General features: G+C 36.7%; 1 protein-coding gene across 2 annotated transcripts in view; it reads right to left on the bottom strand.

The window, feature by feature from the left end:
• RNGTT (RNA guanylyltransferase and 5'-phosphatase) overlaps nt 1-18,574 on the bottom strand; it is a 317,096-nt gene that overhangs the window by 281,763 nt on the left and 16,759 nt on the right. For both annotated transcript variants that reach the window (XM_028108105.2, XM_028108106.2), the window contains exons 5-6: nt 9,497-9,572; nt 7,956-8,196 (exon numbers count right to left, since the gene is read on the bottom strand). In XM_028108105.2, the coding sequence (XP_027963906.1) occupies nt 7,956-8,196; nt 9,497-9,572 (317 nt within the window). The remainder of the gene's footprint in view (nt 1-7,955; nt 8,197-9,496; nt 9,573-18,574) is intronic.

Raw genomic sequence — 18,574 nt, 5'->3', positions numbered from 1 at the left:
TGTCAGGAATGTGAGGGCCAAATACAGGACATGTGCAACTTTTAGAAACCCAAATGGAACTATGAGAATTCACTACAAGGAGTCCATCGCTTCAAATCATAGTCATAGCAATATGAGTCAGGGAAGGGGAACTCTAACAAAAAATAAAGTCTCAAACCAAAATTCATTGTGGTGAGATGGAGCTACAAAAATTAGTCACCCTTGGACTGCCTCTGTTAACTATCTTCAACTCAGATGGAAATAACAGGAAAATGAAAGTTTTCCAACCATTAATTCACCAATTACCTATATCTATACTTCTCATGCCTGTCAACCATACTGTTGATATCACCCAAAATCAAGTCTCCAGTCATCTTTCCTCTCTGATGGTCCTATCCTCACTGCTTCAGAGCCCCTTCTCTTTGGTTCATCTTATCACCAATCACCTTCCCAAAGAGTTTCAATATAAACCCTGGAATCTCTTTTTCATAAATAACCTTCCCTATTACCTCAACCTTTTTCATGAATACCCCATCCCCTATGTCTTAACTAAGAGCTAACTCTCCACCAAGGAGACCACTTCTCTTGTAAGTAAAAGCTACTCATTCTCCCACTGCCCAAGTCCCATGGCGGGTAGTGTAAACCATTCTCCTATATTTTCACTTGCTCTCGTGGCCTCTTTCAAAAGTTCCTCTTCCATTTCCATCTAGACTAACTCCATTCAGCTGTATCACTCAACTGTGGTAGAGGAGACATCCACTGTGGTTGGTGGCACAACAGCTCTCATTAAGAGCTGCCCTCTCATCCACAAAGATGGGACCCTAACAACCATGTTATATGACATTACAAGATAACATCCGACTCAGCCAGAGTTGATGGGAGCATAAGCAAACCACTAACTCAGTCTGAACCGACCAGATTCTCTCTTCTGGTAACTTGGAATTAGGATTCAGAGAGTCTCTGCATGTGGCTAAAATTAAAACATGTAAGCTCAGAAGATACAGGATAGTTATAAGCTCCCAGGTAAACAAGGAATAACAAAGAGCCAGTCTTGAAAGACAAAGCTAGTGAGATCTATGACACAAAAGGAGAGAAACAGAAATAGGAGAGAAAAGCAAAGATGAGAAAATAAGAACAAAGAGCAGAAACTAGGTTCTAAATAGCTTTCCAGGTCCAGGCTCCAGGCCCTTCCTGAGATCTAGCTATATTCCTGGGTTTGAGTCCTACTCACACGCTCACAGTAATTTCCTATTATTTAAGCTAGTTTCAGTTAATTTCTGTTACTTGCAACCAGAGAGTCTAACGTAGTAACACACTCTATTCTTCATGTACTGACCTCTGGTCATTTCCCCACATTCATCAAAAACAGTATTTCCCACTGTGCTAACTTCTATCATTACATTGGTAACATCAACATCCATGAGGTAATCTGACACATCAAATGATTTAGGCTTCACAGTTCAGTAATCTGATTTTCAATGACCATCACCTTTGCTTAACTTGAACAACCTGCCCCATGGCCATACCATCATCACTCCAGGCTGCTCCACCTTTTGATTCATCAATTCCACTCACACTGATTGAGTACCTACAACGTTCTAAAGCCAACATGCCATTCTTTTACCCTAACTTTGCTCCCTGCTCTATTTTACCAAGACTAACAATCCCTTCACCCCTCTCTTTTCACAGGCTAACAGCCCCCATCCTGACCTTACTTTCTATTCAGCCTAGACTCTATGGTTGATTACTTCAATTATTCTTTGCCTGATATCCTCAGCACTCCTCAATCTTTTGTCCTTCCATCATGGCCATACTTAGTATACCCAACCTTGTATCAACCTACCATTAGTCTTCTCTACTCCCACACATATGCAGCTGAAATTCACTGAGAAAAAAAATTACAATTTCAGTGCTATGGATGAGGTTGCCCTCCAATTACTAAAGACCCATTTCTCCATCTGCTTTTGAACTCCTTTCCCTTTCATTTCCTCAGACATCGCTGTATCATTTATTCCCCAATCTTTATTTTCAAGGTCATTGATTCTACTAACCGCTTATCCACAAGCAATAAATATTCCAGGGTTCATTCCATACTAAAAAGCCTTTTCTGACTATATCTGCATCAAGCAATCACCCCTACTGTACCTTTTTGATCATAACTAAACTACTTGAATGAATAGTCGGTACTAGTGTGCAGAAAAAAGTTAACATAGCAGGACTGTTTACAAGGTTGGCCCCTGACTGGCATCTGGGAACAAGATTCTCAGAGTGCTCTTAGTCAACTGATAAAGGTGATTCACCATGTCTAGACTATTCGTACAAACAATACAGCTTATGCTGAACAAATGCTTTCCTTCTGGGATTCTGGAAATTTTGGTACACACTATGCAGAGGCTGCCTACATGACCAGCCTTCAGTAAAAACTTGGGCACTAAGACTCTAATGAGCTTCTCTAGGCAGGAACATCACACATGTTGCTGCATCTTCATTGCTACTGAGAGAATGAGCTCTGTACGACCCCTCATGAGAAGAAGAGAGCATAAGGAAGCCTACATACAGAATGTACCAGACTCCACTAGTCTTTTTCCCTTATGATCCAGCTGTATCACCTGCTATAATAAACCTTGGCTGCAAGTACAACTATATACTGAGTCCTAGTGAATCTCCAAAAGTGGGAGTGGTAGTGAGGGTCCCCAATTCTGCCTCTATTTTCTCACCTCCCATTAGCTTCTTAAAATCACTAATCTGACCTGGCACTACTGCATTACAGAAAATAATCCTTGTATGTGTCCCCTCTGTGACATTTCATACTGTTAAGTCATTCAAATATATCACTACCTAACTCTATAAACTATTTTTCAAATTTCTTTTGTCCTTTTGTGCTGCATCCAGGAAGAATTTCCTAGCTAAATCTTCCAGCTTGATAATTTCCTCTACGGCTAACGTCATTCTGTTATCCAACCCACCTAACTGAGTTCTTGGGACTTCTTTATTATCATTTCCAAGATCTCTAATTGGTTATTTTTCATAATAGTCTGTCATTATTGTATGACTTGATATCTTCTCTCATCTTGCAAAGAAATATTCTGTTTGCTTTATATAAACTGTTTCCTCTGGTATTACCTAAAAAGAATGAAGTAGTTAAAAATGTACTAAGAAAAGATACCCAAATTAAAAAATTTTTAAAAAGCTGCAGAAAAATACATTTACATTAAAAAGGGGCGGAGAGAGTACAGTCAAAATTGAATATATGTATGTAAATGCATAGAAAAATAAGTATCTAGAATTGCCAAAAAGTAGAGAGCAGTTGGAGTGGGAGTGAAAAGACCTTCACTTTTCATGCTATATACTTCTAGATGTTTGTATTTTTATTTTATAAAGAAAACGATCTTTATGTCATTTGTGTACACTTTTTTTTTTGAAGATTTTATTTATTTATTTGACAGAAAGAGACAGTGAGAAAGGGAACACAAACAGGGGGAGTGGGAGAGGGAGAAGCAGGCTTCCCACGGAGCAGGGGGCCCAATGCGGGGCTCGATCCCAGGACCCTGAGATCATGACCTGAGCCAAAGGCAGATGCTGAACGACTGAGCCACCCAGGTGCCCCATTTGCATACACTTTTAAATTAGATAGGTAAATGGGAAGAAATTCTTCTAAAATGACAAAATGCCAGTAGTAAAACAAAAGTTGAAGAATTATAAGTTGGTTCTTGTGTTTTCAAATTTTCTTTAATGTAAGTATACCTACTTTTATTTAAGTAAAAAATATAATAATTTTAGAATTTACAAGTTATGATTTGAAAAGAGGAAAAAACTACCTAACCACTTTGAAATCAAACCTACCTGCTTTCTCCAAAACAGAAGGAAAGATTTCTGCTTTTGGCAATGGCAGGCTAGCTCATTGAGATCAATTCTGCAGCCATGAGAAAAAGTTAGACAGAATGTTAAAAGCACCTGTTTGAAGACACTGGAGAAGTAGAAAGGCAGTAAAGGCTTGAAGGGCCAAGAACTCAGAAGGAAAGGAACCCAGAAAGGTGAGCTACACATCTGGTATAGATTTTCCTCTACAGGCACTGTTTCCAAAATGGTAGGTAAGAGGCTAAAAAAGCTGAACACAGCTCTCTGCACTATCACAGGAATGGGGAAACAAAAACTGGAGTTTCAGGCCACTAAGGAGGAAGAGTCCTGTTTATTTCTCCAGTCTTTCAGTTAGGATCTCCAAAGGGCTACACTCTAGGAATTAAGTTGAACCAAAAAGAAACCAGCCCCCCAAAACTGAAGACTAGTTTCTAAACAATTCAATCCTTGACTGAGTTAAGATGTCCTACTCAACCCTGCGTAGGAACAAAAGTAAATGTTCTCTGAAGGAAGAAAACATGATGCAGAGTCTCAAATTATTTCCACAATTTTTCATATATACTGTCTAAAAGGCAGAAATATGCAGGTGTGCCAAGAAGAAACAATTGACTAGAAATCAAAAGGACATGAGAAGAAAAACTAAAGATCTAGAAGAGATCCACATCAATTAGTTATCTGACACAGGCTTTAAAATAACTGGGATTCATAAATTCAAAAACCTAAATGACAAGATGAAGAATTCCAACAAAGAACTAAAAACTATTTTAAAACTCAAATGAAAATTCCAAAACTGAAATTACATACTTCACGGATAAATTTAACAGCAGCTTAGACAAAAGCTGAACTAGGATTAGTAAACTGGAAGACAGGTCAGAAGAAAATATCCACATTGAAAAATGAAAAAACAAAAAGGGTAGAAAATATAGAAAAGAACATAAGAGACATTAGGAGAAGGTGGGGGGAGTCTATTAGGTGAATCCCAGAAGAGAAAAAGAATGGATGTGAACCAGTATTTGAAGAGATAATGGCTGAGAATTTTCTATAACTAACAACAAATCCAACCATAGATTCAAGAATCACTATAAATAGAATAAACACAAAGAAAACTCCAAATAGAAACATGATAGTAAAACTGTTGAAAATCAAAAACAAAAAGAAATTAGCTTCAGAGAAGCAACTTCTTAATAGAAATGGATTATGGAATGATATCTTCAAAGTGCCAACCCAAAATTCTATACCCAGAACATTCTTCAAAATGATGGCAAGAAAAAGACATTTTTACACAAATACTGAGAGGATGTGTTGCAGCAGACCCACAATAAAGAAAATACTAAAGAGAACTCTTCAGTTAGAAGAAAAACTATCCAAATGGAACCATAAAAATACAGGAAAGAAAGAAGAGCACCAAAAAGGATAAATATATGGGTTTATCTAATGAATATTTGCCGTATAAAATGATGATGGTGGTGATGATGATGATGATGAATGATGATGATGTCACCTTATGGGGTTCAAAATACTTGTAGAATTAAAATACATAATAACAAAAAGGGAGGAAGAGGTAAATGCAACCAAAGGTTCTAAGATTCCTGCACTGTTTAAAAAGTAGCAAAAGTACTAATATATACCAGATTTTAACAAGTCAAAGATACATCCTAAAATCTTGAATAACCACTAAAAGAATAGTAAAAGAATGTATAACTAACAAGCAATGGCTTGGGGAGATATAGAAACAATTAAGCATAAAGAAGGCAAGAAAGGAAGATAAAAAGGAACATACCAGGGGTGGGGGAGTAAGACCATTAAGTTTTAAATCTAATTATATCAGTAAAATAAATGCACATGGACCAAATACTCCAACAAGGCAAAAACTATTCACTGGATAAACAAAACCCAACAATGCAATGCCTATAAGAGACATACCTTAAATAAAGGATAAATAAAGGGGGTGCCTGGGTGGCTCAGTCGTTAAGCGTCTGCCTTCGGCTCAGGTCATGATCCCAGAGTCCTGGGATCGAGCCCCGCATCGGGCTCCCTGCTCGGCAGGAAGCCTGCTTTTCCCTCTCCCACTCCCCCTGCTTGTGTTCCCTCTCTTGCTGTGTCTCTCTCTGTCAAATAAATAAATAAAATCTTTAAAAAAAAAAAAGATAAATAAAGTCTGAAAGCAAAAGGATAGAAAAAAGATAATCCATACTAACATTATCCAAAAGAATGCTTGGGCAATCAATCATACTAACATCAGATATTTTTAATGCTAAAAGCGAAGACACGGTTAAAATGTAATAATCCTTTACACATATTTGTATAAACTAAATAATATCACCTCAAAATACATAAAGCAAAACTTGACAGAACTAGAAGGAGAAATAGATAAATCCACAATCATAGTGGGGAATTTTTTTGGGAGGAGAGGGAAAGAGAGCATCCCAAGCAGGCCCATGCCCAGCACAGAGCACAATGAGGGGCTCTATCTCACAACGAGGGGCTCTATCTCACAACCCTAAGATCATGACCTGAGCCAAAATCAAGAGTTGAACGTTTAACCAACTGAGTCACCCAGATGCCACCATAGTAGGAAATTTTTAAAACACTCCTCTTAGTAACTGACAAAACAAAATAGGAGAAACTAGATTGGGGATTTATTTTAAATGTCCTTTATTTTCCCTAAAGAAACATGCCCATCTTGGCTACGTCTCTCTTAATGCTGCTGAAGCTCATCTGCAACTATACAGATTTAATGGCACTTGATATTATAAAATAAATGTCATTTTTAAGACACCTTCTGCTGGGGGTAGGGGGGCTCTGCAAACTTTTACCACATTTTGCAAAAGAGTAACTCTGCTTTAAACTCTTTTACACATTCAAATACTATATTGTAATGCAAAAACACATTAGCGTATGCTCAGGGTTAATGTTATTCTTAAAAAAATATAGCTGAATTTCCTTACAAAAATGATACTATAAAAAAGTAGTCCTCTATGCTATGTTATGTTATGCTATTAGTCTTTCCTTAGAATGTGAGTCTTATTTTTCTAGGTATGTGATTCAGTAATCAATGAGTTAGACTAAGAGAATAAGTTATTTTTTAAATTATTTCTATGTCTCAAAGCAATTAACACTTTTCAGTGGCCTCAAGTCTTGAAGTTTGAAATGTGTAAATACATATTAAAATAATGTTTTTCAAGCAAGGGACTTTTTTTTAAAAAGCCCAAATGACTATATCATTTGATTTACACAAAAACAAGGCATTTTCTTCCTTGCCTGTGAATCACTGCCTACTAATGAGTTGTAGTCTTTACTGATCAACTAAGATATCCCACATTCTTTAATAATTAACTACATTAACATTTAATTATCTCCACACTTTCCCTAACTTTTCCCTTTGGCCTATACCATATATTTGTGCATGTACAAGTACCATCAGTACTTTTCTTCTCAGCATCTCTCCTGTCCTCCCAAGAAGAGAATTCCTAATGGTTTTTGTTAGGCCTTTTAATAGGAGTTGTCCATAGAAGTAAGAAGATTAATGGGAATTGTCCATAGAAGAGTCTTCTCATTTCAACTTTACAGAAAATATGAAAATACCAACCATGGGAAGGAGCAGAATTTATATGTAGTGTTATTTTAACTATGTGACAATTTTGTAAAGGATGAGTAAAAAATTTCACTATGTAGTTGGAATCTCCCAATACTTTGCAAAGAGTTCTTTGGTTTACCTAAGAATCAAAAACAAAATGAGCTTTTTTTTTTTTTTTAAGATTTTATTTATTTATTTGACAGAGAGACAGTGAGAGAGGGAACAGAAGCAGGGGGAGTGGGAGAGGGAGAAGCAGGCTTCCCACAGGGCAGGGAGCCCGATGTGGGGCTCGATCCTAGGACCCTGGGATCATAATTCGAGCTGAAGGCAGACACTTAATGACTGAGCCACCCAGGCACCCCAAAAAACAAAAATGAGCTTATTAACAAGCTTTTCCCATAGAAAGGGCAGACTCGTGGCTACCAAGAATCTTTAAAAACAGCCAGAATGAAATAACTTTAAAATCTAGCTAAACAAACACATAAATCTCAATAAGCCTGCAGGAGAAGAAAGTAAAGACTAGAATATTTTTGAACATTACCAGTTTTAACCGTTCTTTTCTCCTCTTGCCGAAGGAGGCACTTGAGCCAGGTTCTGATTCCTTTCTTCCATCCTCATCCTCATCTTCATCTTCATCATCCTCAAAACACCAATCTGGCAATAGAGGTGGGGGTGGTGCTTCCTCTATATCACCATAGCGACGAAAAAGTTCTTTCAAATAATCACCCTTATAAATTCCTGGTGGTCTGGCTTGAGCAAAAGTAGCAACTGCTGCTTCAATACTATGGAAAACAAACACCAGGGAATTTCCTCACTGTTCTTCATATATGCAGATTTATCAAAACTCACTCATTCTATTTCAGGCACCAAATGAAGTATAATATAGGTTTGTAAAATGGACAAATCCTATTCCCCATGCCTAAGGCATTCAATCTATTAAAGGACAAATTCCTTCTGAAACAGCTTTAATATAAGGTACACTGATACTCCCTAAACCCTAGAGGTAAGCTGCAATGACAGAAGAGACCTGGGTAAAGTCAGTGAAAAGTTTAAATAAAGCCTTGAAGGTTGAGATCTGACTCTAGGGAAAATCAAAGAAATGTAAATGGCAATATGAATAAAAGTAAAAGCATGCTCACTTTTATGAATTTTCAACAGACCCAGTAATAAGAGCAAAGGTCATCAGAGAGAGGCTAAAGCACAGGCTGACACAGGAGTCTGGGGTTACTGCCAAAAGCACCTCAAAGGCCAGAAAGGCAGAGCTAGAAGAGCATGCAGTACAGAACCAGAGGATGTGTGAACAGGGAAATACAGAATCATATATGTACTTCAGCTGATTATATTCACAGAAGGACCTACTGTGTGAAAGGCTTTATAAACAAAAATAATGACCTTCAATCAGTAAACAAGAAAATTCAGGTAATAATATCCCATTCGCTCAGGAATTTGAAGCGACAAAGGTTCTAATCTCTCAGGATCTAAAAGGCACTTCAATAAAGACATGTTTGCTTGATTGGTTCATACAGAGTAACTGTCCCAAAAATACCTCCTCCATATACCATTACAAGTTTTTCCTAATATTCAACAGCTATAAAAAAAAAGTATCATTAAAAATGAAAAGAACAAGGAGATCTGGCTGGTTTAGTCAGTAGAGCATGCAACTCGACCTCAGGGTCTTAAGTTTGAGCCCCACGTTGGGCATGAGCTAGCTTACTTAGAAAAAGAAAAGAAAAAAGAACAATAACAACAATAGTAACTTCCAAAGGTGAATACAACAACAACAACAACAAAACATTGAGTAAACTGTCTCTGATAATTCTGGAATATGTGGGAAAAAAATCTGGAAAAGAAAATATGTAGTATATGAAAATCCATAAACATTCAACTAAAGTGCTACTTAGTACAAAACACCAGGTAATAAATGATATTCTAAGATTAATCAAGTCTAAAATGAAAACCACTTTAAATATTAATCAGGACTTCACCAAAAATTTGGCAATATAAAATGCTAAAACTAAAAAAAAATCAATAAAATTCGTTATCAATTACTAATCTTCTTCCATTAAAACAAGAAACAAATACCTCCAATCCATTTTCTCCACCAAAAAGGCACATATGAGGAAACCAGTGCGATTGAAACCATGGGTACAATGAACACCTAGAAAATAAAGCAGCTTTGGTTTAAAATTAATATATTACTTCAGAAGCCACATTTTACTTTAAAATTCCAACCTGCAATCAAAACATTTTAATGATTTTATAAAATAACTACATTTTTAAAAATTTGGCCCCCTCTTGTAACTATTAGTAACTTGTCAGTTTAAGTTCTCAGAATCTAATTTATCTCACTAGCAAGAAGTTTAGTATTTGTATTTACAATTTGTAATAACCAGTATTTGTAATACTGGTTACAAATCACCTCTAAGATCTAAAGATTTCTCTTAAAACTAAAGGATTCCAAGCACTTTAGGGATGCCTGGATGGCTCAGTCAGTTAAGTGTCTGCCTTCAGCTCAGATCACAATCCTAGGGTCCTGGGATCAAGTCCCGCATCAGGCTCCCCGCTCAGTGGGGAGTCTGCTTCTCCCTTTCCCTCTGTGCACACTCTCTCGCGCTCTCTCTCTCTCAAATAAATAAATCTTAGAAAAAAAAAAAAAGGAATCCAAGCACTTTAAATAAGAAGGTATGTTTATCAAATACACAATTCTAAATGATGGACACACACACACACACACACACACAACACTTGACTGGATCTAGAAAATAACTGATAGATATACAGTACAATAAAAATAAAACTACTTTGAAGTTCTCTTAGAAACCAACTGACAATATCTTTACATTAACTTATAACATTTAAAATAAACTTTCAGGGGACACCTGGATGGCACAGTCGGTTAAGCATCGGACTCTTGGTTTTGACTCAGGTCACAATCTCATGGTCCTGAGATCAAGCTCCACATCCAGCTCTGTGCTACTGTGGAGGCTGCCTAAGACTTTCTCTCCCTCTCCCTCAGCCCCTCCCTGCCACATACTCTCTATCTCTCTCTCTCAAATAAAATCTTTTTTTAAAAAAAGTAAAACTTTCAGGAGAGAAACCTGAAAAAAGAATTTTTTCTTAAACCGTTTTTCCATACATATTCAAGATTACTGTGGTCCTACCTCTATATTCTGAAAAGCTGCAAATGAGCTTCATAAGTTCCAAAAATGACTGCATTTCTAATCATTTTAACTACTTTGAAAAAGTAATTAAAACAGTTTGGTTGACATTACTAACATGACAACATTACTTAAGTCACTCTCCTGCAAAACTCAAAAAAGAAGCTTTTCCTGTTATCTCTGTTTAATGGAAAGATATCCTGCCACTTAAGACTAATAGTCTTATTTTAACAAACTACTCTTCTCTTTGTATATATAAAGCATCCTAATAGAGGGTAACCAAAATCAAATATATAAATAAACGAAGAGTTAGAATTACAAAACTTCTAGAAGACAATATGGGAGAAAATCTTTGCAACCTTAGTGTAAGAAAAAGACTTCTTAGATAAAACATAAAATAAAAGGAAATATTGATAAATTGGGCTACTTCACAATGGTAAATGTTTGCTCTTTGAAAGATGTCTTTTTTTTTTTTAAAGATTTTATTTATTTATTTGACAGAGAGAGACACAGGGAGAAAGGGAACACAAGCAGGGGGAGTGGGAGAGGGAGAAGCAGGCTTCCTGTTGAGCATGGAGCCCGATGCGGGGCTCAATCCCAGGACCCTGGGATCATGACCTGAGCCGAAGGCAGCCACTTAACAACTGAGCCACCCAGGTGCCCCAAAAGACGTCTTTAAGAAAATAAAAACACAAGTGGAGATCTGGGCGGCTCAGTCGGTTAAGTGTCCCGACTCTCAATTTCGGGTCAGGGCATGTTCTCAGGGTCCTGAAACAGAGCCCCACATCAGACTGCAGGCTGGGCGTGGAGCCTGCTTTAAGATTCTCTCTCTCCCTCTCCCTCTGCCCCTCCCCCACTCTCTCTTCCTCTAAAAAGAAAAAAAGAAAGAAAAAAATAACACTATCACATAATATATTCTCATTACATATATCTGATAAAGGACTTGTATCCAGAATATGTAACAACTCTTACAACTCAATAATAAAACAAACACCCTAATATTTTTTAAACTGGGCAAAAGATTTAAAAAGACACTCTACAAAAGAATATGTGCAAATGGTCAAGAAGTACATGAAAGGACAGTCGACATCATTATCATGAAAATGCAAACTAAAATCATAATGCAATCCTCTACACACTAAAATAGCTAAAATCAAAAAGATTGACAATATCAAATTAAGTGAGGATGTAGAGGAACTGAAACCTTCATACACTGCTGGTAGAAAAATAAAACAACACAACCACTTTGGAAAACAGTTTGGCAATTTCTTAAAAAGTTAAACATACACCTACATCAAATGACCCAGACATTCTTTTTTTTTTTTTAAGATTTTATTTATTTTCTTGACAGAGAGAGAGAGAACACAAGCAGGGGGAGTGGGAGAGGGAGAAGGAGGCTTCCCACTGAGCAGGCAGCCCGATGCAGGGCTCGATCCCAGACCACAGGATCATGACCTGAGCCAAAGGCAGACACTTAACGGCTGAGCTACCCAGGGGCCCCATGACCCAGACATTCTAATCCTAGTTATTTACCCAAGAAAAATAAAATATATGTGCAAAGACATAAATAAAGATTAATATCCACAGCAACTTTATTTATAATGGCCAAAAACTGCAAACACCCCAAAAGTCAATCATTAGGTAAAGGGATAAACATGTGGTATATCCATTCAGTAACTACTACTCAGCCATAAAAATGAATCACTAATAAATACAATGAGGATGATTTCAAAACCTGTGTGAAAGAAGCAGAAAACAAAAAACAACAAAAAAAGTCCATATATATAAATTTCATTTACATAAAGTCTATAATATGCAAAAATTTGTATGGAACCATGAAAGGCCCTGAATAACCAAAGCAGCAATCTTGAGGAAAAATAACAAAACTGGAGGTATCACACTTCCTGATTTCAAATTATACTACAAAACTGTAGTGATTAATGATACTGCCATAAAGACAGACATATAAGCCAATGGAATAGAAGAGGGAACCCAGAATTAAACTCCTGCATATACGGTCAACTAATATTCAATAAGGGAACCCAGAACACTCAATGGGGAATGGTAAGTCTCTTCAACAAATGGTGTTCATGTAGAACAATAAACCTGGACCCGTATCTTACACTATTCACAAAAATTAACACAAAATGGATCAAAGACTTAAACATAAGACCCAATGCCATAAAACTCCAGAAAAAAACATAGGGGAAAAAACTACTCGACTTGTCAATGGTTTTTTGGATATGACACCAAAAGCACAAACAACCAAAGCAAACATCAACAAATGAAACTACATCAAACTTAAAAGTTTCTGCCCAAATAAATTAATTAAATTAAATGGCAACCTACAGAATGGGAGAAAAATTTTGCCAACCATATATCAGATCAGAGACTAATATCTTTTTTTTTTTAAGATTTTATTTATTTATTCATGAGAGACAGACAGAGAGAGAGAGAGAGGGAGAGGCAGAGGGAGAAGCAGGCTCCCAAGGAGCAGGGAGCCCGATGCGGGACTCGATCCCAGGACCCTGGGATCATGACCTGAGCCGAAGGCAGACGCCCAACCATCTGAGCCACCCAGGCGCCCCAGAGACTAATATCTAAAATATGTAAAGAACTCATGCAACTCAATAACAAAAAAACAAGCCAATTAAATCTGATCTTGTCAATAGTTTTTTGGATATGACACCAAAAGCACAAACAGCCAAAGCAAACATCAACAAATGAAACTACATCAAACTTAAAAGCTTCTGCCCAAATAAATAAATTAAATTAAATGGCAACCTACAGAACGGGAGGAAAATTTTGCAAACTAGATTTTGCAAAATTAGATCAGAGACTAATATCCAAAATAGGTAAAGAACTCATGCAACTCAATAACAAAAAAACAAACAAGCCAATTAAAAAACAGGATCTCAAAAGACATTTTTCTAAAGACATCAAAATGGCCAACAGGTATATTAAAAGATACTTAACATCACTGATCATCAGAGAAATGTAAATCAAAACCACAATGAGATATCACCTCACACTTGTTAAAATGGTTATCATCAAGAAAACAAGAGAGAAGTATTGGCAAGGATGTGATGAAAGGGGAACTCTCGTACACTGTTGGTGGGAATGTAAATTGGTTCAACCACTATGGAAAACATTATGGAGGTTCCTCAAAAAGTTAAAAATAGATCTACCATATGATTTAGCAATTCCACTTCTGGGTATAACCCAAAGGAAATGAAAACAGGATATTGAAGAGATATATGCACTTCCATGTTTATTGCAGCATTACTGACAATAGCCAAGATACGGAAACAACCTAAGCATCCATCAATGGATGAATGAATAAAGATGTGGGGTGGGTGTGGGTGTGTGTGTGGCGGGGGGGGGGGTGTGTGTAATGGAACTCAGCCAGAAGAAAGAACATTCTGCCATTTGCAACAACATAGATGGAGCTTGACCATATTATGCTAAATAAGGGAGATAAGTCAGACAGTGAAAGACAAGCACCATATATTACTTATATGTGAAATCTAAAAAAGCCAGACTCATAAAATCAGAGTAAAATGGTGGAATGGTGGTTACCAGGAAATTGGCGGGGGGGGAGTACAAGACAGAGTTACTTAACAGCACAAATTTGCAATGAGTAGTGAATAAGACCTGGAGATCTAATGCACAGCATAGTGAATACAGACAACAATATTGTATTATGCTCATCAAACTTCATAAGAAACTACAATTTAATTATTCCAACCACTAAAAAGAAAAATTATGTAACATGATAGAGGTGCTAATTATTGCCACAATGGCAATCATATTATAATGTATAAATATATCAAATTAACATGTTGTACACCTTAAATTTCCACAATGTCATGTCAAATATATTTCAATTAAAACAATTTCTAAAAAATGCAAATGAATCTATAATGACAGAAAGTAGAAAGTGATTGCCTAATCTACAACTAAGGGTTGAAGAGAGGATGGACACAAAGGAGCATAAGATGCAAATGCTCTGAACCTTGGTTGTAGTTTCAAGGGTATCTACATCATTAAACTGTACATTTTAAGGGCGCCTAGGTGGCTCAGTTGGTTAAGCGACTGCCTTCGGCTCAGGTCATGATCCTGGAGTCCCGGGATCGGGTCCCACATCGGGCTCCCTGCTCGGCAGGGAGTCTGCTTCTCCCTCTGACCCTCTCCCCTCTCATGCTCTCTATCTCATTCTCTCTCTCAAATAAATAAATAAAATCTTTAAAAAAATAAAATAAAATAAAATAAACTGTACATTTTAAATTAATGCAATTCATTATAATGTTGACTGTTTTTAAAACCAGATGATAAAGTGTGGGGTGCCTGGGTGGCTCAATCAGTTAAGCATCTGCCTTTGGCTCAGGTCATTATCTCGAGGTCCTTGAATCGAGCCCCACATCAGGCTCTCTGCTCAGCAGGGAGTCTGCTTCTCCCTCTCCCTCTGCCCCTTTTCCTGCTCATGCTCTCTCTCTCTCAGATAAAGAAATAAAATAAAATCTATAAAAAAAAAGATGTTAAAGTGAGATGCTGATATAAGTCTGCAATTGGCTTTTTTTTTTTTAAAGATTTTATTTATTTATTTGACAGAGAGAGACACAGCGAGAGAGGGAACACGAGCAGGAGAGGGAGAAGCAGGCTTCCCGCAGAGCAGGGAGCCCGACATGGGGCTCGATCCCAGGACCCTAGGATCACGACCTGAGCCGAAGGCAGACACTTAACGACTGAGCCACCCAGGCGCCCCTGCAATTGGCTTTTAAAACACATTCCAAAACACCTGTTTTTAGCAATTTTTATCAAAAATGTAACACTGATACATTTTTATTTTCTGATATATTTTTAAAGGTATACCAATAAAATATCATTTTCATCTCATTTCTGTAACAGGGTAAGATTTCTTTCCAAAAAAATTGTTCCTACTTAAAAAAAAAAAAATTTGAAAACCAGTATCTTAGAGTTACCATCAACTAAACCAAATCACCTATTTCTACATTCATAGTAAATAATCATTAATATTTAGAATAAAAACCTTAAGTCAATGAACAACACCCAATTAACAAGGATACAAAGGAACTACAGACAGGAGCAATTTGTGCAAATAAAAATATGTATGAATCAAAACACCACATATGGCAAACTATAAATGAATCAGAATGGCTACAGCATGGAGTATAATAAGAAAGTAATACCAAATGCAGTTGGAGGCAATGAAAAAGACAATATCCTGAAGAAACCTGTGTACCATACTAAAGACAGTATTACTAAGGGCAATAGAAAGATATTAAAAATTTTTAAGCATGGCAATAAAATTATGTTTTCTCCAGGGCACCTGGCTGGCTCAGTCAGAAGAGTGCAACTTGATCTCAGGGTTGTAGGTTTGAGCCCTATGTTGGGTATAGAGGTTACTAAAATAAATAAGCAAATAAATAAATGTTTAAAAAATAAATAAATAACCCACTCCAATGGCAGCTCAACAGAAGACAGAGAAGGAGCAACAATGAAGGCAAGAAAAACAGTAAGGAAGCCATCCCAGTAATTTATGTGTGAGATAAGGGTCTGAATGACAGGGTCAAAGTGATAGGGATAATGAGGGGAGGCAGACTGAAGAGACATTTAAGGCAGAATCTCCGATCTGAGGGGTGAATGACTGTCAACACAGAGAGGAAAGACATAAAAGGAGTCTCTGGTTTCTGACATGGGTGACTAAGTGGGCAGTGGAAGCATTTACTAGCTTAGGAAGTACAGGAGTTTACATCAGTCTTATAGGCAAGGTAATAAGTACAGTTGGTGATGAGTTTAAGGTTCTTTTGGGACTTAAAAGTATTTGGAAAAAACAGGAAAGAGCTTCAAAAAGAGGTGTGCCTAGAACTGCAGATTAAAGAATAATCAACACATAGTGAACTATGGAAGAAGTCTGTGGTATATAGATAAGATCACCAAGAATGGGTATGTAAAATAAGAGAAGAAAATTAAGTAAGGGGGGAAACTATAAGTTTCAAGAATAAGTAAGGGGGGAAACTATTTATAAAAAAGAATAAACTGCCATAGGGTCAAGAGAACATGGAGTCATGTACAACAAAAAAAGAAAAAGTTTCAAGCAACTGTTTAAATGTCACAGAATAATTAGAAGTGAAAGTCACGATTTGTTTAAGAGTGCACGGGGAGGACTCCAGATTGCAATGTAGTGAACGGTAATAAGTGAATTCAAGTATTCATCTTTCAAAAAATCAGCTGGGAAGAGGAAGGGGGAAATATAAAACAAGGAAGGTGTGGGATTTGGGGGGGGTTATCATTTAATATGAGAGACTTAGATATGTTTACAGGCCGAGAAGGACCTGGTTAAATCACAGAGGTTGACAATAACTGATAACAAGGATACAACTGAAATAAAGTTTCTAAAGAAGAGATAAAAAACAGAGATCAACCTTGAACAGGAAAAGACACCCCTTAGAAATAAATGACTATAATCATGAAACTATAAATTCCATTATCTCTGTTGCTTTTTAAGAAAAGGGGCCTCAAAAATTACAAAGTTAGCTATAAACAGATTTTTTTGCCCAACATGAATCTAAACCTAACATATAAATTTTCCTTCTACTTTGTATTTCAGACCAATGTAAGAAACAAATATTCTAACTGTAAATATGTTTCTCACCTAAACCACTACTGTTTTTCATTCTAATTTTTACTCTAGCAAGATATTTTATGAATAGAAAATGTAATAATTGCTAATTAAGTGATTAAGTCATGTGATGAAATATAAATTAAGAAAGTACCACAGCTCTTTTAATATTCCTTGTTATACAAATACATAAAGTTTTAGTCTTATTATACTTCAAAACATGAATAGGTGACTGGAGTTTTAAAGATAACTGAAATTGTTATAAAAACCTTCATCAAAGCAAATCTCTGCAGAAAAATATGGAAGATCATATATTTGTTGTTAAAAAAAAAAGCCATTAACTACAAGTTTAGTATGATAGGTCTTCAATGTTTAAAAAAACAAAAAAAGGAAGAACATTTTTCAGTTTTCCTCAGTTCATTATGAGAATGGGTCCACCTAGTGGCAAGTAAAGCACAGTTTATATGTTTATATATCTAAAGATTAGCTCAGGGGCACCTGGGTGGCTCAGTCATTAAGCGTCTGCCTTCGGCTCAGGTCACGATCCCAAGGTCCTGGTCATGAGGTCCTGGGATCGAGCCCCGCATCGGGCTCCCTGCTCGGCGGAAAGCCTGCTTCTTCCTCTCCCACTCCCCTGCTTGTGTTCCCTCTCTTCCTGTCTCTCTCTCTCTGTCAAATAAATAAATAAAATCTTTTAAATAAATAAACAGAGATAGATTAAAAAATAAAGATTAGCTCACTATTAACTATTTTAAGTCAACTTCTTATTCAAATTTGTCTTCATTTTCTAGGTAAGCTAATACAATAAAATAAATTTATACAGCATATCAAAAAATATTAACACTAACATACATATTAAGGGAAAACCACAGTTCTTTAAAAATCAAATCAAGAGAAGAAACGGGGCACCTGCCTGGATCGGTAGGTAGGGCATGCGATTCTTGATCTTGGGGTTGTAAGTTCAAGCCCCACGTTGGCTGTAGAGATTACTTAAAAATAAAATCTTTAAAAAAAGAGAGAGAGAGAGAGATAGAAGAAACAATCTCCCCAGCAAAAGGAGAGAAAGATGAGCTATAAAAATAGAAACAAACATTCTGGATATATAAATATCAATTAGGAAGAGGTGATTTATAAAAGCTTAGTGACAGGGTGCCTGGGTGGCTCAGTTGGTTAAGTGACTGCCTTCGGCTCAGGTCAGGATCCTGGAGTCCCGAGATTGAGTCCCGCATCAGGCTCCCTGCTCAGCAGGGAGCCTGCTTCTCCCTCTGATCCTCTTCCCTCTTGTGTTCTCTATCTCTCATTCTCTCTCTCTCAAATAAATAAATAAAATCTTAAAAAAAAAAAAGCTTAGTGACAACC

The sequence above is a fragment of the Eumetopias jubatus genome, unplaced genomic scaffold (assembly GCF_037043125.1).
Source record: "Eumetopias jubatus isolate StellerSeaLion01/CBP00866 unplaced genomic scaffold, mEumJub1_p1.0 scaffold_6, whole genome shotgun sequence".
Taxonomy (NCBI): Eukaryota; Metazoa; Chordata; class Mammalia; order Carnivora; family Otariidae; genus Eumetopias; species Eumetopias jubatus.
The sequence above is the reverse complement of the archived record's forward strand: the minus strand, read 5'-3'. Positions and strand labels throughout refer to the sequence as shown.